Source organism: Sus scrofa, chromosome 1 (genome assembly GCF_054392235.1).
Source record: "Sus scrofa isolate SSC_HxYL_T2T_F1_AM1 chromosome 1, Sscrofa_HxYL_maternal_Yorkshire_Landrace_v2.0, whole genome shotgun sequence".
NCBI lineage: Eukaryota > Metazoa > Chordata > Mammalia > Artiodactyla > Suidae > Sus > Sus scrofa.
Genome location: NC_139383.1, coordinates 136,930,712 through 136,949,806, shown reverse-complemented (window position 1 = coordinate 136,949,806; position 19,095 = coordinate 136,930,712). Strand labels below are relative to the sequence as shown.

The 19,095-nt window shown below is 48.0% G+C and overlaps 1 protein-coding gene across 28 annotated transcripts in view; it reads right to left on the bottom strand.

The window, feature by feature from the left end:
- Positions 1–1,289: 1,289 nt before the first annotated feature.
- Positions 1,290–19,095, bottom strand: part of FRMD5 (FERM domain containing 5) — a 333,353-nt gene continuing 315,547 nt past the window's right edge. For 9 of the 28 annotated variants that reach the window (XM_084971647.1, XM_084971605.1, XM_084971718.1 and 6 more), the window contains 6 exons: positions 17,868–17,931; positions 17,184–17,275; positions 13,678–13,752; positions 13,047–13,115; positions 12,020–12,126; positions 3,842–5,000 (listed from right to left, as the gene is read on the bottom strand). In XM_084971647.1, the coding sequence (XP_084827773.1) occupies positions 4,423–5,000; positions 12,020–12,126; positions 13,047–13,115; positions 13,678–13,752; positions 17,184–17,275; positions 17,868–17,931 (985 nt within the window). In that variant the 3' untranslated portion in view covers positions 3,842–4,422. Of the gene's footprint in view, positions 3,399–3,575; positions 3,789–3,841; positions 5,001–12,019; positions 12,127–13,046; positions 13,116–13,677; positions 13,753–17,183; positions 17,276–17,867; positions 17,932–18,521; positions 18,609–19,095 lie in introns of those variants that run through there. The other 19 variants (XM_084971641.1, XM_084971725.1, XM_084971652.1 and 16 more) reach the window with 7 other exon arrangements.

Here is a 19,095-nt window from a genome sequence, read left to right as displayed (position 1 = left end):
GTATTCTTTCCTTTGAGTTACCTTTCCACAGAGAAGACTTTGCAAAGGTAGTTCTCCAGGAAAGCAGGGAGCTTTAGGGCTGTGGATACAAAGATTTAAATACTTTCAGCCACTGTATATATAGCACATAAGAAGAAGGGGAGGGCAGAGACATGTGCCTTCTGTAAACTTGAGAGGAAGAAATATACGCTCTAGCTCAGATTCCAAAAACTTAGGTGTCCTGTTAGGCTGTCTCTTCTGACTTAATAGTTTTTTATTTTTCCTTTTCAGTACCTAATTGATGGCCAGTAATGAGTTTTAGTCCTAAGATAGCATAGACCCATAATTTGGTTCAGTTGGCTGAAAAGATAGAATTTTTTGAAGTATCTTTTGTGTGTTTTATTCCATTCCATCAGCATGTTGTAGGGGTCTATAGAGAAAGCCTGGGCATGAGCTAAAATCAGAAGTGTGTTCAGGTGCAGAGGGGCTTGTTTGTGGTTTAGGAACCTATGGAGTGGGAGTCAGGACAGGGGTCCTGAAAGGATATGTGCAGAGGTGAGTATCCAAAGGGCAACAGATGTAAATCTGTAGGATGAGGGGAAGCCACTCACATCCAGTGGTTTGCACTTTAAGAAAGACTTTTGTCATTAAAAAAAAAAAAAAAAAAAAAAAAAAACCCTCACTGGGGACAGAGCTTTTAGATATCATTTTAAAGGTAATGGGGTAGTTCCCGTCGTGGCGAATCCGACTAGGAACCATGAGGTTGCGGGTTTGGTCCCTGCCCTTGCTCAGCGGGTTAACGATCCGGCGTTGCCGTGAGCTGTGGTGTAGGTTGCAGACGCAGCTCGGATCCTGCATTGCTGTGGCTCTGGCGTAGGCTGGAGGCTACAGCTCCAATTCGACCCCTAGCCTGGGAACCTCCATATTCCGCGGGTGTGGCCCTAGAAAAGGCAAAAAGAAAAAAAGAATATGGGCCTAGAAGCTGGATCATCTAGGTTCTCCTCTGGGCTCTAAGACTGTGTAACCTTGGGAAAATCATTTCTTGGTTTTCCTTATCAGAAAAACAAGGTCCAATTCATCTCTAAAATTATTCCATACTTAACAGCTTCTAAGATCTTAATAGTATTTATTTTGGGGAGAATGACAAGGATAATAGATTGTTATAAGCAAAATAATTCTAGCCACAGAACAGCAGTCAGCTGTGTAAATCCCACTGGTATCCTTTTATCTACGTTGTTAACTTGAAGAGGGAGAAAGTGAGACAGGCTGCGAGTTAAAAAAAAAAAAAAAAAAAAGAGTCCACTCTTCTATGATATTTAAATATTTATTTAATTTTAAAAATAATTTTCATGGCACCAATGATTTTATGCTAACTACATACTGCATATGTAGAAAAAAGTACATTGCTTTGAAGGAAAATGTAACCTAGAATTTTTGGCACACGGAAGGTTAACAACTCTATATTTTTTAATGAAACTAAGAAATTCACATTTGCAGGTAGTTTACCTTCTACTGCTTAGAGATGCAGTACACTATTCTTTAGTAAGAGTTTTATTTCCTCTGATAGATGAAGCTATGGAAACCGTTGCTTTTTCTACAATGAGATCAAACTAATTTTGAGAGAAAATAGACAGAGTGGAACACAGTAAAACGAGATAAAAAACTTGAACAATTTTTAATGATGGGGAGATACCCAAAAAAAGACTAGTCACCAACAAAGGTTTGTTATTCAAGCACTATTTTAAAAGCAAATTGAAGGAAACTTTTCTATCTGTATTTTGTGGGATAAGCCCTGGAAAAAAAAAATAACCTGAAAGTTTCTGGTCAGAGAGCAGAATCCAGCTGTTTGAAGTGGTATGGGATATTGTACTGTTAGAATTCTAGACACAGAAATGTACCAGGAAATGGAATACTGCATCTTTCTTTAACATGAATATGAAAGGTCAGAGTCGAGGCTATCACTCACTGCATAGAAACACCATATTCTAGACTGAGGTAGGAACACTACACTAAAAGGTAATCTGCTATGTTGCATAAGACAGTAGATATCCAGGTTTAAAACCAGCCCCCTATCTCCCAACAGCCTTTTTTCATCTCTGAGTCTACTTTTCCCTCTGATCCTGTGCTACTAAAGCCTTTCCTATGTAGATGACAGGTGGCAGTGGCTAATTAGTTCTAGGTGACCCCTAATCTTTACTAGGATCTCCCTCAGTTTTTGTCTCATCACTTGGAAAATAGATGTTTGTAATTCTGCCCAGATAGTTGCTGGTATAGAAAGGATTGGACAGGCTGTCTGCCATGCTTTGATTCTGGCAATGTTTCAGCATTCCAGTCCTTGATCTTGCTCGTGTTGGCATCGGACATCTCTGCTGGTTGGTTGTTCGAGCACCCTTTAAACAAGCAACCCCAGTGCCTCTACTGGGAAATGAATGACCCTGGATCTTTAACACATGTTAGGAATTGGAGCAGAGCTGACCCTCTTTCTGTTTACACCCCAGTAGGGAGCAGTTTTATTGCCTAGATCGGGGTTGGCAAATTATGGCCTGTGGGCCAAATTCAGCTCACCATCAGTTTTTATAAATAAAAGTTTCATTGGAACCCAGCCTTATTCCTTTGTTTATATATTACCTATGGCTGTTTTTGTGCTAAGATGGCAGAGTTGAGTAGTTGCCACGGAGCATAGTCCACAAAACTGGAAAAAAAAATTTACTATCTGGCACTTTATAGATGAAGTTTGCCAACCCCTGGTCTAGATGAGAGGGCATTTAAGATTACACAACATTCCCCCTACCTTGAAAAAAGAAAGACTCCTTTTATTCCATGACTGTCAAATTCAACACATGGACATGGGTCTGCTGTCTTGGGACAAACTAGGGGAAAGCAGATCTCCACATGACTCATTCTGTTCTGCATTTGGGTAGCCCAGCATCATAGAGTGTCAGTAGCTGCTCCACTATTACGTGGGCCCCAGAAACATGTCCACTGACTGTCCTTAAATAAGTCCTCAGGCCACAGGTGACTCAGAAATCTCTCCCTGAGATGAAAACAAGATCTTGTGTGAGTGGTTATAAGAGTTGCAGAGCTCGGGCCTTGGACCCCACACTCACCCTTCACGTGCTGTGCTTCTTGCATGCTTCCACGGCTTCCCTCGGCAAGGATAACTAATGCTTTCCTACAACTTTTACTTTCCTGGTGCAGAGGATGACCCTAGGGGGCAGTATTTCTACATCTACGTGTTGGTCTCTGCCAAGTTCACCTTCTTTCTTTTGTAGGCATCTCTTAGAACTCCTATTTAAAGAGATTCTTTTCCTGGTCCCTTCCAAGGCTGTTTGTTGATCTTGAAATTCTATTTTCTGAAGCTTTTCATTCTCAGGATCAGTTTCTTTCTTGCATCGTTTAAGTTCATCAGGCTCTATTTTCTTAGTCCATAAAGTAAAAACAAAATATGAATCGATAAGAAAATAACATTTTGTTAAAATATAAATTGAAATAGTCTTTTTTGGGGGAGGAGGGGGGTGTACAAAATAAGTACTGATTTCTGAATCTCAACAGTCTCTCAGGTACCTCGGCTCTGGTTTCTGCGAACTTCACTTAGTCTGACATCTCAGACAGTCCTATCCCTAGCGCCACTGAATTCACCTAATGCTTTATGGAGTGTTTGAGATCCTTCACAAAAAAATCGCAGAAGCATAAGTTCATTATACAGAACTCATGGTGATGCCCTCTAGGATCTAGTCTAAGGAGATAGACTTACCCCACCCCTGCTGCTGCTGCTGCTGCTGTAGCGGTGGTCCCTTCAGATGCCCACTCTGCTCAGATTTGAAAGAAACAAGAGGAAAAGAAAATCCAACTCAGACCATCATAAGAAGCAACTTTCCATTTAATCATTCTACATGGATGTTTACTTTTTTTAAAAGCTCTGTCTGGGAAGAAAACCTAGACAGTCCCCATTGTCCAGACCCCCGGCCTGCCTGCTGAGGCTGCAGTGACGAGTCTACTGGAACCCAGTAGGAAAGCTCCTGCAGAATACAGAAGACAACAGCTCTCTAGTCTTCAACTAGTGTCCCGCCTACGAGGTGACACTACTGCGAGAACCAGGAATAGTAAAATAAATTATTTTTGATATTTTCAAAATAATACACATCTATGAAAAATCAAAATTCAAAACCAAAAATTTATCCTGCAAATTGGGAGGATGAGAAACAGAGTCGCCGAGCCTTTCTTGAAAGAACCTCTGAAGGAAATGAGCTTTCCCAGTTAATTTAGACAGGACATGAGCCTATCCCATTCTTCTGGGAAACGACCCTCCTAGGCTGTGGACTTTGAGTCATGAGAGGAGGACTTGGTATATGTGCCGATGGTTCCACGATGGGTCCCATTGCTGGGAGTGGTAGCCGGGCTCCTTGGTCCACCTGGCTAGTTATTGGGAGGAGTCATGCCTTCTCAGGTGTCAATGAGCAGGCTCACCACTGAGCGGACTTTGCAGGCAAACCATCGCCTGAGGGGACAAAAGTATTGATAGTGGAATTGTTCAAACTCGGGGGTCTGGCGGATATCGCGGAAAAAGGCAATGTCAAGGTCAGACTCAGTAAGGATGATCAGGAGGAGGAGCAAAACAAAGAGGAGTCCCATGGTCACAAGAAGCAAACGGAGGACACTTAAAACAAACTTATTCACCTGTTCCTCCTCTGGCCTGCCGTGCCCCTGACACAGGGCCCTCAGCTCTCCCCCAAGGGCCTCCATCTCTGCAGCAGTTGGGGTGCTGGCCTCAGATTCTTTCTCCTCCTCAATGCTGCAGGTGGCTCCATTGATCTGCCGGGAAAGCAGCATCAGCTCCAGGCTGTGCTCGGCCACAGGGGTGGGCAGCACACTGTCTGCAGGGCTGTAGGCCTCATCTGCGATGACCGTGACTCGCTCGTTGCTGTCTGCCCGGCTGCTTCTCACGTGAGGCAGGAAGGTGTCCCCGTGGGAAGAGGAACGTACCGGGGTGGAGTGGGCACTGTCCCGCAGGGACTCGAGGCCTGGAGAGGCAAGAGGAAAATGAGCAGCCTTTCTGCGTCCCGGTGCACACTTTGCTGCCTGGTGGAGGCAGCATCTGTTTTGTTTTGTTTGGTCACTAAAATCCTAGGAAGCCCCTCTGCACGCCCCATGTGACCAGCATCAGCATCTGCACTCCATTTTGATGTTATCAAGAATAGGACAACAGAAGCAGGAAAAATCAAATTGGCCGTGCTGGGGAGTTTTGGTCTTGCTTATGGTTCTGGTGATAGTTGTTAAAGATTGTGTCTTTCCTGCCTTTGGTGACCTGGGCCTAGTTTTAGCCCAATTTGAAAGAGAAATGCAGGACATCCCTGACCCAGAGCGGGGGTCACAGTTCAGGGAGCTCACGGAGTGCCTTGAGAGGCAGGAGTGGGCAGGAGATTGTGGTTTTTTGGCATACCCGGGTCTCATCAAATGTTGATTCTGGAGCTGAGTGTCCTCCTAAGAAGCCAGCGCACAGCTCCTAGAGCCCATGAGCAATTCTTCTGGATTTCTGCAATTGCTGTCAGCCTCTTTTGCCTCCTAGTTCTAGCTGTCCTGACTTTGTGGGAGGTGAAAATCCAATCCCCTCTTTCTCTGACTGAGGAGGGGAGCAGCTCCCTCTCTTTTCACCTTAGACTGAGCTGAGGCCAGAATAGGCTGGCCGCTCCCCTATGGTTAGATACTCCAGAGTGCAGAGTGGTCTCTGAGAAGATCTTGTTACATTGTTAGGAGAAAGGTTCTTCTGGCCCCTAAAATTAATCATTATCTCTTTACTTTCTCAGATGGAACATTTCTCTTTCCAGGACTCACGCTCTGGTAGGGAGACACAGGAGCTGGCTACTCCCCACAAGCAAACAGCAGCCACCCAGGCCAGAGGAGGTGGGCTCAGAGTCGCCTAGTGTGGCCCACGTCATAGTGCTCCCGAGGAAGGATATGGCTTCTTGTTTCAAGTTCAGGGTTGGCATGTTGGTGGTGCGAGAGTGAGTGGCTCTCCCTCACTTTGTGGTCCACGTCAAGAGAAACCTGTCCCTTTTTGTTGCTCCAGAATCAACCTTGACTGTCCCAGACTGAACTAGATTCCAACCTAAAGGTTTGACCTCACCAGGTTTGATCAGGGAGTTTTCTGGTTCAGGGCTAGCTTCAGAAGCCCCCAGGTCTCTTTTAAAAGGCACCAGTAACCTTTCAGAAGTACTTTGGTTCATCAACCTTGGCTCCCTTGGGGGCCGGTTGTAGCCAGGCAGCCTGCCCACCCGCCTGCTGTAGCCAGTCTCGGCATACCCTCAGTTAGAGGCCCTCCTGGGTAATGAACCCTGAGTTCTGAATAAGCGGCCAGAGTAGGTGGGAGAGGTGGCAGCCCTCTGCTCTCGGCCTCTACTCCCCATCACCCCATCTTTAGTGTATATATATATATATTTATATCACAATCTCAACTCCTGTTTTCAGAAGCTTCATGGTCCTAGCTATATTTCATTTGTCCCTATATTATAAAATTGTAAATTCGTATGTTTGAAAATTTAAAAAAATTTTTTTAAAAATTTTTTATCTTTTGTCTTTTTAGGGCCTCACCGGCGGCACATGGAGGTTCTCAGGCTAGGGGTCTAATTGGAGCTGTAGCCGCCGGCCTACACCACAGTTCACAGAATTGCCGGATCCTCAACCTGCTGAGCAAGGCCAGGAATCGAACCCGCAGCCTTATGCTTCCTAGTCAGATTCGTTAACCACTGAGCCACGACAAGAACTCCTGTTTGAACTTTTTTAAGCACTTTCCTTTTACCTTTCACCAGCTTTGTGAAGTGGTGAGGGCAAGAGGTCACAGAACTTGCCTAAACTCATACGGTTGGTTGTTATTGGCAAAGGTGAGAGTGGAACCCAAGCCTCTTCTGTTGCTAATGATCATGCAGTGGGATTCTGGGGAGTGGAACATTGGGCCGAGATGAGGGAAGTCAACTACCTGCACCTGCCTTAGATTTCACTGAAACTAAAAGCCCAAGAAAGTATTGTGAAATAATGTGATATTAAGTGCCTGCCCCCTGTTCCAGAGTCTTTGAAGTTCCTTTGTTCTCTCTTTCCCTCATTTGCATGTGTAGCATGAGGAACATGTACCTGGGAGTGTGAAATGGGTTTCTGATAAAACAAACCTTTTCAGGCTCTGATCACACATGTTGGCTGACCCAGCTCCTTTTCCAAGTACTCCTTTGGCTCCTCCTTCCCTGGAGCCTCAGCCCCCTTGCACAGGGCACCTCACACCCTTTCAGGGAGCTGTCCCCCCCTTTTTTTTTCCTTTTGGCTTTTTAGGGCCATCCCCATGGCATATGAAAGTTCCCAGGCTAGGGGGTGGATCAGAGGTGAAGCCACCAGCCTACACTATAGCTCACGGCAGTGCCGAATCCTTAACCCACTGAGTGAGGCCAGGGATTGAACCCCAGTCCTCATGGATACTGGTTGGATTTGTTACCACTGACACAAGACGGGAACTCTGAGCTGTCCACCTAAAGGACAGCTCTGACTGCCAGATCTTCCAAAGTATGACCAGCTTAGCTGCCAGAAGCCACTTCAGTGGAATCTGAGGTTGGCTTACAGTTCAGCCCTGAGCCCTCTGCTTGCTGGGGAAGGTGAGAGGAAAAAGTGACATCAGAAAGAACACCAGAAGGAGGGACACCAGAAGCCATGTTAGAGTAAGGTGTTGGTGTTCTCAGTAAACAAGATAACGTCTGTGTGTGGATTTCTAGGAGAGCATTGCCTGACAAACACAATTAGTAATATTAGTCTTCTGTTCCTCCAACAGGCCTCACCTGTAAGGTTAAGGTTATCATTCCTATGCCAGATTAGTCCTGTACTAAAGTTCAAGTTTCACTAGAACCTGCCTCAGAGCTGCTATTCTGAGATAGATGGGGTGGGTGCTGTGGGTAGGATCTGGGTGAGGGTCACGGCAAAGCAGGGAGTGTCTTTTTACCTTGGAGGTGTTCCAGCTGACTGCCTTGCCCAGAGGTGGCTCCGAGCAGGCCAGGGGGCGCAACGGTCAGGAGCCTACCCCGGAGCCGGGGCCCCATCCTCAGGATGCGCACGCTCAGGGGCCGGAGGCAGTGATTAGTCACCCGGAGCTGAACTCGGACTCTGGTGTGAATCTTAATCAGACTCTTCCCCATGATGGCCCAGGAAGGCAGATGCTTCTTCAGTGGAAACCAACTGATCTCTTCATGGGAATCAGCCAGGCGGGGGAGATACAGAGGGAGAGGATGGAAAACCAACTAGGGACAAAGGATTGTTGCTGATCTCACTCCACGGCAGCCTCGTTGCAGTGCCTCCTGTGCTGGAGAGAGAAGTTGGCTGCGAGAGTCTCAGAGCAGGCTGAGCTGCGGGGAGGGAGCAGCTCTGAGAGGCCAACACTATCAGGAGACTGGATTCAGTCAGAAGCGCTCAGAGCCATAAAAAGGAATGTGTTCCCAGCCTCGAGCTGTTTCCCTGAGGCCCGTATAAGGGCCCTGGACCTCTCCGAGTGAGGGAGAGGGAAAGAGGGCAGGGGACAATCCCAGAGGGGAGGGGGCAACTGTCCCAGAATATCCAGGACGTGAGGCTATGAAGACAATGGGCTTTGGGTTGGGTGTCCCTGAAGCATGAGGAGGGGGCTTTGGGCTGGAAATGGGCTTTGTCCCTTCCTCCACTGCGCTATTCCTCTAGGTGCCAAGTGGTGCCCCACAGGTAGGGTCCAACGGGAGAAAGGAACTGATGTACCCGCATCTTTCCTGGGTCGGCCTATGCTAATAACGTGTTATCTTGGCATCCCTCTCTTTTTTTTTTTTTTTTTTTTTTTTTTTGTCTTTTTTGCCATTTCTTGGGCCGCTGCTGCGGCATATGGAGGTTCCCAGGCTAGGGGTCGAATCAGAGCTGTAGCCACCAGCCTACGCCAGAGCCACAGCAACACGGGATCCGAGCCGAGTCTGCAACCTACACCACAGCTCACGGCAATGCCGGATCGTTAACCCACTGAGCAAGGGCAGGGATCAAACCTGCAACCTCATGGTTCCTAGTCGGATTCGTTAACCACTGCGCCACAATGGGAACTCCTCAGTCTTCTTTTTAAGGGTCTCATGTTGCTGAGATTACATGGGCTCATTCGAACTGTCATGTTGGGTTAATGTTTTTTTTTTTTTTGCAAACTGTTTTTGGAGATAGCAAACAAACTTCCCCCTGGAAAAGGCAAATGGTTTCTGTGATACTAATTTATGTGCCATATGGATTATAGGAAAGACAATCCAGATGGGCCAATATCAAACATCCATAACTTCCTGGGAGTTTTGATGGTTTGTGCCCTTCTTCTGAGGTGCCCATCATGTCCCTCTCACCCTCCTCTGCAGGGTTAGGGTGGACAATGAGTCATGTTAGGTGCTTTAAAGGCAAAACCTCTCTTGAGAGATGATGCAGCTGAACTCCCGCTTCCTGCAATAATCCATTCCGACTTTTTCCAGGCTCAATGATCCTTGCACTTAACTGCTAAAGTCTTGCATTTTTTCCCACATCCAAACCAGATGTACATCTGCCTCTCCTCACCCTGAATTTCATTCTGCTTGTGAGTTTCATTCCTGCTGGGGCCGTACTGAGCTTCTACCTCTGCCCTTCTGAGCTTAATGGGCCATGAGTAGGGATGGAGGCTGTGCTTGTCTGCAGGCAGGCCTGGGTGGGAAGGGCATGCTGGCTTGGGGAGTGGCATGTGGGGGCCAAGTGTGAAGTTCTTGTGAGGTGCCCCAGCCCTCGGCGGGGGTGGGGCGGGGTGCTCTGCTAGAATGGCTTCCGCAGAGGCCTCTCCTTGCTGCACCCTCCACTGGCATCTTGCAAGCACAGGTGACTATTTTGGATGCTGAGGAGCCTACCGCTGCCACAGTGGGAGAAGACAGGTTCTGGGAGGAGGCTGAAGGCATCACCTAGGTAGGGACTGAGGCAGCCTCACAGCTTGTCTTGGGGGTGGGGGGCTCGAGGACATTTCTCCCCTCTGAGTCGTTCTGCTGACCCTGCCGCGCACTGCTCCAAAGGAGTTGTAGGCCCACAGGGATGGCTCTGTCTTCCCTCTTCTGGGAATGCTGGTTTTACTGGACATTCTTCCATATGCTGGGGGCAGAAGTGCATGAGGCAACTCTCCTAAGTGGTGCCCGCATTAGTGCCAACTTCCCCCTGGGGGCGGCCGTTTTTCTCTGGGAGGACAGCTGTCCTGACTTTCTGTAGGAGCCCTGGGATGAACCTGGTGGCTTTAGCCTCAGGATAGATAGAAATAAGGGCCACGGAGATGGGGGGGAAAATTATGTTTCCTCCAAAGAGGAGAAGGATTTCATTCTGCTTTCCCGAGATGCACACCCCAAAAGAAGAGAGCTGGCCTCAGTTTCCCTTTTCAGCCTAAGGTAACAGGAGAAATCAGGAGGCCATGTGATGACGGTCAGACCTCAATAATTCTATACCTTACATAGCAGTTATACTTGGTAGTTTAGAAGGCATCCTCCCACACCCACATACCCCTCTACAGTGGGGAGAACAAGCTGAGAAAGGTTAAGCGACCTGCCCCAGAAAATGTGCGGCAAAGCTCTGATTTTGACCTCATCTTTGATGTGCTGACCAGGGCTTTTTACGTTGTGTTTGCTGCTTTTCATCTCTTTAAGGTACTTGCATCAGCTTCCTTGAAACCCATGGAGTTTTTTTTTTACAAGTGGAGCAACTAAAGTTCACATAATTAAGGCACTCGATGGGGTTGCCCAGCTCAGGTTCTCAACCCCTAGACCATCTATAGTTATATACCATACTCAGCTGACACAGAGTAAGTGACGCATCATAAAATCCTAAACACAAACCAGAGATCCTCCTGAAGGAGCAGCAGAACAATATCCTTCCTAACTCAACAGGTTCTTGTTCATCATTTTCATTAACAAGCAGCATTTCCACAGAAAGGGCAGAGGGCCTTGCCTTCCCAGCCTCCAGGACAGAGACAGGTTTGAAGCAATCCTACCTCTGTGTCCGACTGCTGGAGATCCTCTGAGGTCCTACAAAATGTCATCTTCAGGAACAAACACTCTACTTTACGCCTTGCCTATGGGGCAAGCCGGTCAGTGACAACAGCTCCTAACAGTACTGACAGCCCAGAGACTGCACAGGTGTCAGCCTCAGCTACTGGAATATCTCATTCAGGGAAGAGACACCGACCTTGTGTCTCTTCCTGCCTCCACCTCCACCTCCTCCAGAGGGAGGGAACGGTAGAGAGAGAAGGGATATGCTGGGTTTCCTGAGACAGTGTTAAAGAATTCAGATAGCAAGAGGACAGATTTCTACAACTGAGGTAGAAAGTGGTGGCAACTATTGGAATGCTTCAGAACCAAGAGTCTTCATTTCCTGGTTAACTGCCTTAGCCACCCTGATCATTTAAGCTGTGGAGACTGGTCATCAGATCTGGAGCAAAAAGCAAAGCCACTTGATGGAAAGCAATTTCGAACTGCATGGAACCTGGTAGATTCCACATACAAAGGTCTCCCCCAAAGGTCTTGCCCAATACCCTCAGACCTACCAACTCCTCCTGAACCACAGCTCAGCAGGGCTGGATGGGATTACCCTTCACCTGACACCCAGCCATTGTTCCCATGCACTGGGTGAAATCTTCTCCCTACCCTTGGAGAAACTTGCTGCAGTCTCTAATGCAAATTCACTTGTTTTGTTGTTTTGTTTTGTCTTCTTAGGGCCACACCCCCAGCCTAGGGAAGTTCCCAGGCCAGGGATAGAATCCAAGCTACAGCTGCCAGCCTATACCACAGCCACAGCAACATGGGATCCGAGCTGCATCTGCGACCTACACCACAGCTCAGCATACTGCCAGATCCTTAACCCACTGAGTGAGGCCAGGGACTGAACCCTCGTCCTCGTGGATACTAATTGGGTTTGTTACCACTGAGCCACAGTGGGGAGTCCAAATTCACTTCTTTTCTGTGAGGAACTGGTCCCAGTAACACTTGGAGGACCCCACGTCATCTCCAGAGCTCATGCTCACCTTCCATGATGGAGATGTGAACAGCTCTTCTCCGGGTCCTGGGCACGCTGCTCAGCCTTGGGCCATGGGTTATGGAGGGACAGCTGCGGCTGGGAACCATCCCTGCCCTGAGGTTAAAGAGAGAGAACTCTGTCAACTCAGTGCACAGACAGATGTGGTCAGGACTCAGAGTTGAGGAGTGGTTACTACAATTGCCTGGTTGTTTTGAGCTTTGTTTTGTTTTTTAAAAAAAAATCTTTTAACCTGATTTTTGCCTTTAGTACCTGGTAAAGAAGACACTGCTTCATACTTGTCAGTCTCCTTATATCCCAGACCCACCTGAGCCTTTTTTTTTTTTTAGTGTGGCAGTGGTGTCAGTGGTCTCTGGGCAGGACGGCAGGAAGTAGAGTGCCAGGCTAAGCGGCGCTCCTCAAAACCTGCCTCAGACTGACAGGGCAGCCTCCCGACTTCCAACAGAGGCTGCTGGCACAGGAGCTCCATGTGAAGACAGGTAGTAACTCTGATTCCCAGAGTCAGGCTGGTTGGCAAACCCTAGTCCACGTGGCCAGTCATCTTCCTGGGTCTTAGCAGGTTCCAGGAGATGGACTTCTGGACATGCATGATTTATAAAGACACATGAGGCATGGACTCCAAAACTATTTCAGACCTAGTGTGACTGGCTTCCTGTAATGGACTGATCCCAGACCCAGTGAAATCTTGCTGCTTGGATATGTCCTCCATGGTCTATGACCAGTTTCAGGACTTGCGATGACAACAGAAAATTACCCAGGAAGGGGGTTCCTGGGTCTGAGGTTCTATCTGCATTAGCCCACCCACCCTCATTCTCCATCAGGGCTCAGGGAACCAGGGTCAGCCTATTCCCCATGCCTTTAGCTGAGATGGGTCTCTTCATCTTCCTGCCCTGTTCGGGAGCCGTCCATCATGGCCAGAATCTTCACAGTATTCAAAGTGCTGGTTCTTTGAAGATTCTGAGATCTGATTCTGAGATTCTGAGACCTGGTTTGAGGGGAAGCCCCTGGCAGCCTACCTGTGTATTTCTGGTGGCTCTCGCTTGATCTTGGCACTCGACTCCATTACTTCCTTGGCAACTCGGCCACTATAAGTAGTATAATAAAACAAGCAGCAAGAAATGAGACAGTGTTCCAGGACTGGCCTCCTCTCTGAGATCTCATATACTTTGGCTGAATTGGGAAATGGCCTCTTTGCCCTGCCCTTTCCCAATGTTTAGGTCACTGAGAAAGGCTTGCTTGCTGGGGAACAGAGCTCTAAGGTGTCCTGACAGCTTTCTTAGAGGGCTCTCTATTTCTGGAGTCTTCGGGATCTTCCATTCTCATTAAGGAATCATTCCTCATTGTCCAGCCTGTTCCAAAAATATTGCACAGAAAAGGAGGAATCTTTTGACAGACATGAATCACTGTTGTAGTTCTTATTTTGCTGCCTTTGAAAGGGCAGGAGAAGATACAGATCTTAAGCCCTACAGACAAACAGCTGCAGGGAAGGAAAGAGCCAAAAGGTTAGGAGATATTGGATGGAAACCTCACACCTTTTTGGAGGTTCCCAGTGTCTTTGTTCTCAAAGATAAGGATCACTGAGCCACTGTTCTCCAAAGAAGGGTCTGAAAAATAGGTCCGTAATGGTTACTTACTGTTGCTATTTACCTGTATCGGAACCGGCTCCCTTTAAAGAATAAATTGCTGCTGGATACTGTGCGGACTTGGCTTGACTTCTCCAGCCTGCAGCAAGGCAAAGTTCAGTGTGACAGATGGCCTGCAACCACCTCACAGCCTAAGGCAGCTCATTCCCAGCTCCTTCCAAAGGCTACTGGAGGGAACTCTTCAGGAAAAGGCCCTTCATACCCTCATTTGTCTCTTACTCTCCTCTAGCACCTGATGGCTGTGCTCCCGGCCTCAGTGCTGGGGTCAGTTATGCTGAAACCCACTCCCATGTCAGGAGAGTAAAGGCTCCCCAAGAGTGCTCCATGGGGCTCACCAGGGACACTGAGAGAATAAACAATAGGGAGGATGGTCTGGAGGAATAAGAGAATGTCACCCACTAATCAGTCACATTAGCACTGTGACCCTGAGCAGATTTCTTTCCCTCTATTTGCCTCAGTTTTTTCTTTTCTTTTTTTCTTTTTTTTCGGCCACCCTGTGGCATATCAGAGTTCCCAGGCTGTAATCTCGATTTAAGCTGCAGCAACATCGGATCCTTTACCCCACTGTCCTGGGCTGAGGATTGAACCTGCATCCCATTGCTCCCAAGATGCTGTTGATCCCGTTGCACCACAGTGTTAACTTCTTCTTCTTCTTTTTTTTTTTTTTTCTTTTGGTTGCACCTGCAGCATCTAAAAGTTCCTGGGCCATGGTTCAAACTTGTACCACAAGTGGCAACCCAAACCACTGTAGTGACAATGCTGGATCCTTAACCCACTCTGCCACAAGAGAACGCCTTGCCTCGGTTTCTTTTTAGGGCTGGAGCCGTGGCATATGGAGGTTCCCAGGCTAGGGGTCGAATCAGAGCTACAGCTGCCAGCCTGCACCACAGCCATAACAACCGAGCCGCGTTTGCAACCCACACCACGGCTCACAGCAACGCCAGATCCTTAACCCACTGAGCGAGGCCAAGGATTGAACCCCCATCCTCAAGAGGTCCTAGTCTGATTTGTTTCTGCTGCACCACAAGGGGAACTTCCTCAGTTTTCATATCTATAAAATGATGGAGCTGGCACTGCTTGACCTTCAGATTTCTCTTCCGGTCCTAGAATTTGATGATTCATATCCAGGTCTGGGTAACTGGGTGGAGAAGAATAGGGGCTGCCCTTTCTATTCCATCTCCTTCTTGGAGAGTCCTCAAGTATATTATCATATTAAAGACTGAGAAGTCCTGAAATGAAGAAACTAGCTTTCTTCATTAAAGAAACTACTTTAATAAAAGTTCCACCATTTATTTGAACTTGGAACCATTCTCCCTCCTCCAGAATACTCATGAACATTACTTTCAGGGTTGTAGACAGCTTAGCGGAAACTCTGGAAGGCACAGCCTCTCGAGTGACTTCGCGGACCCCTTTAGTCCTCTCACACTTACAAAAGGAAGCCTGGGAGTTCCCGCTTTGGTGCAGTGGGTTAAGAACCTGACTGTAGCAGCTTGGGCCACTGTGGGGGCAAGGGTTCAATCCCTAGCTCAGTACAGTGGGCTAAAGAATCCCACATTGCTGTAGCTGTGGCTCCGATTTGATCCCTGGCCGGGGAACCTCCACAGGAGAATAGGAAGCTTGGGCAGAGTTGCCCAGCGTGAAATCTCCTAAGACCCGACTCTGCCCACCACGTGCCCCGACTGCCTGTAATGCTAACCCACCTGGGAACAGATCTGGTCCGAAGCCTTTGTCATGAGCAGGCGGTGAATATGTAGGCAGTTCCAGGGACACCATCCCTACCTGTCTCAGGGCTCCCTGAGACTCTAAGCCTATTGCCCTCCTGCCCAAGTACATTTTTGTGTCCGAATGGCTCCCTTTGAAGCACCGGGCCAGAAGCAGGGCAGGGATCTGCATGTGACATCCTCAGAGTGAGGTCAAGGTGGCTCTGTTAGATGGGGGTCTGGCTTTTAACACCGAATTATTCCATGGAAAATGGTGAAAAGCAGCCTTTGGTATCCAGGCTGGGTGTTGGCAGGGCTCACCGGGTGTAGAGATCTATTAGGGAAAGACTTAGAAACTGAGCTCGGGCACATGTTTGTTCCCATGACATAGATGGAAAAACAAAGGAAGGCCTCCAGAAATGGTGTAGAAATGTTTTCTTGGCTTTCCTTGGACAGTCAGGGACTGAATGCAAGGGAAATGTGACTAAGTGGAAGACTTCTAAGTGTCGTCTCCATGGGAGGAAAGAAGCCCACTCAGGTGAGAATGCAGGCTGCCCATTCAGTTCACCCCTGATTGGTATCAGATGCACAGGAATTACTAAGCAACTCAGAGAGCCTGCCCAAGAAACAGCCTCTGGGGCCCTGGTAACAAGGAGGAGACAATTGTGCAGCCAGCATCCGACAGCAGGAGCAGAGTCTGTTGAGGATGGTGCCCCCATGCCCCCCGCCCCAGCCCAGAGCAGTTCTGCTCTCTCCAGGATCCTTCAGGTTATACTGGCAGGAGAGCTATGGCCTGTCAGGGAAGGAATGTACCATTTTGTCTTCTGTGTCCTGATTAGGATGCAGCTTATTAAAGCATAAATCATCACATTCTATCTTTAAAGCAAGACTAAGGGTTTTAGCAAAACATACTTTATCTGGCATCACCCACTTAATCTGGCATCACCCCAGCTTCTCAACAGGCTTTCTTTGCTCCCTCATGCTATTTGTTTGGGTTTTGTTGTTTTTGGCTGTGCCTGTGGCATGTGGAAGTTTGGGGCCACAGCAGTGACCTGAGCTACTGCAGTTGACAACACTGGATCCTTACCCACTGAGGCACCATGGAATTCCTCTTTGCTCCCTAATGCTTTTATAACCACTTTTTAAATCAAAGAAAACTGGACACAAAAGCCTCAATATACTTTGGTAAGCACAGGTCTTGCCTTTGACCTCAAACTGGTATCTTAGTTAAGTCCTTGCTCCCTCCAGCTACTCTACCTTAGGTTCCTGGGCACTTTGCCTGTTACTGGCAACCCTTCTGTCAGTGACACACCAGGAAGGGCTAGTACCAACCCCAGCTCAGCACCAGGCCACCGATTGGGGTGCAGACTCGAGTCTCTCCAAGGCTTAGGGAGCTGCTCTGGGCTGTGCCTGCTCCTTCATGGAGCTTTCGTATTCTGGGCCTCCCAGGCTCCCAGTGGTTACACAGGGCCATCTTTATTCAAGTCAGGCACTGGGGGCTTTCTCTGGCTCAAGTCTTTCCCTGGAAAGACCCAGAACTGCTTTGCCACTGGGGCTGTTCAAGGACACTGCAAGGTAAACCCCTTGGGCAACTCTGCTGAGACACATTCCCAGACTTCAGCTCTGACCCTCCAGGTGGTATAGACAGACACCTGGAAAGCGGTCTGAGTTTTACAAGGAAGCCTAGCCTTATCAGCTCATGTCTACTTTGTCAGAATTTCTCAAAGTTTCCTGCCCATCATTCCTCTTAAAGTAGCTTTTATGACTTTGGCTTCAACAAAATCAGTCCCCATCACATGTGTCCACTCACTTGTAGAAGGCTTGGTTCTCGATCCCACATTTCCAGAGGTGCTTGCAGGCTTCTGGAGTTGGAGCAAAATATGTGAGAATAATTTTCTTTTCCTACAAAAAATCCCACATAGAAATAGCTGAGTGTGGATGGAGAATTGAAGGGTGATGTGCGCCAGGACACTGACCCCTGAGTGTCCGAGGGCTCCCACCACTCTCGGGGAGAGGCTTCAGACAAGGAAGGGGCTGCCTGGCAGTGGGGTGGTTGCACAAGAAGCCTTCAGCACCCATGAGGCAGAGCCTAGTTCGGTGCAGAAGGGCACACCTGGCAGCTGCAATCAGAGTAAGTCTCCATTGGCACAGCCTCAAGCAAGTGAGCTCTAACCAGAGAAAGTGGCACTCTCATCTGGAGTTTTCCTCTTTTTGGGGGTATTTATTATCTTGGAATTTTTATATGGAAGCAAAAAAATCTTAACTTTGTACTTCCTGGAGGTATGGAACCTCTGTGGTCAAAGCATCCCTGAGGAAGTCCCTGTGCTCCAGGGCTAGCCACCTCTCCAACCTTACCTCCAGGTCTTTTCTTGGTCTTGGCTTAGCATGCAGGTGGCTTAATGCTACCTGAATGGACCTTTTTGGTTCAGCCCTAGCCACTGGGAACCACCCTAGTGCCCCAGTTTTCCCTGAAGAGAAGGAAGCCAGCACTCACCTCTTTCTGACTTACGTATAAATAAAAAGTCTTTCCTTCAAATTTCAGCTTGGTCACCTCATTCCTAGAAGCACAAAGAGAGCACCTGTCACCTCACTGTGGACGCTCGTTCACTGCTAAGTCTTGTAGATGCACAGCCCACCCCGACTGGAAGGGGCTCCAGGCACAGACACAGTTTTAGCCAAAATTAGAACTGAAACAAGACAGCAGCGCAGGGGCCTTAGAGAACAGTTGCTGAAACAGTTCAATCCACAGTGTTCTGGTCAATCACACCATAATAATAGGGTGATAGAAGGATTTCGGGCTCATCAACAGTGGCTGCAAAAGGGAAACATTTGCATGGGAAGTGAGTCTAGGTAGAGTGGTCCTGGGCCATTGCAGGATTTGATTCATAACACAGGTGCATTATCTGGATGGGACTGTCAAACGTTAAGATGCCACAGGTAGCTGATGAGGCCAAAGTTCAAGGTACAGCAAATAATGAGAAACAATGCAACCAGGTTCTGAGGGAGTTGAGTCTTTCAGGTGACTGTGCCACTGGATGGAAAATGCAGTTTAATGCAGACAAATGTCAAACGATCTCAGGGAGGGGGGCGGGGCAACATACCAAAGAGAGAGAACAGATTACATGGAACAGTCATGCAGCGTACTGACCAGGAAAGGGGCTTAGGGGTTTTTGTAGAAAAATCCTTGAAGCCACCAGCCCAGTGAATGGCTGCAGTAAAAGAGGCAAACAGGATACTGGGGTACATCACCCGCAGGACAGACACAAATCAGAAGAAGTGACATGGTTACTGTACATGGCACGGCTTAGACCTCACCTCCACACACTGCTCTCAGCCTTGGTTACATTTACGAAATGGAAAAATGACTGAGGTCTTAGGTGGATGTCCCTGAGAGCCAGAGAGCTAGGCTTCAGCATCGGTCACTCCTCAGGTCCCTTCCATTTGCCTGCCACAACTGCCCTCTGGGGCCTGAAGGCCCTCCCACCTCACCAGGGGCAGAGGCGTTATTTTTCTACCCAACTGGGACCCTCAAGGAGGTCTGACCATGCATATCTGCCTCCACTTGGCTTCTTCCTCTTTGTGATTTCTAGGGAGATTTCCTCAACATCCTAGAAAGTAGCAGAAAGGTAGTGAGAACCAGATACTCAGTTTACTTCTGGATAAAACTCAGGGGACAGAGGAAGGTCGCTTGTTTCCTGGAAATCATGGCTGGGTCAGGATGA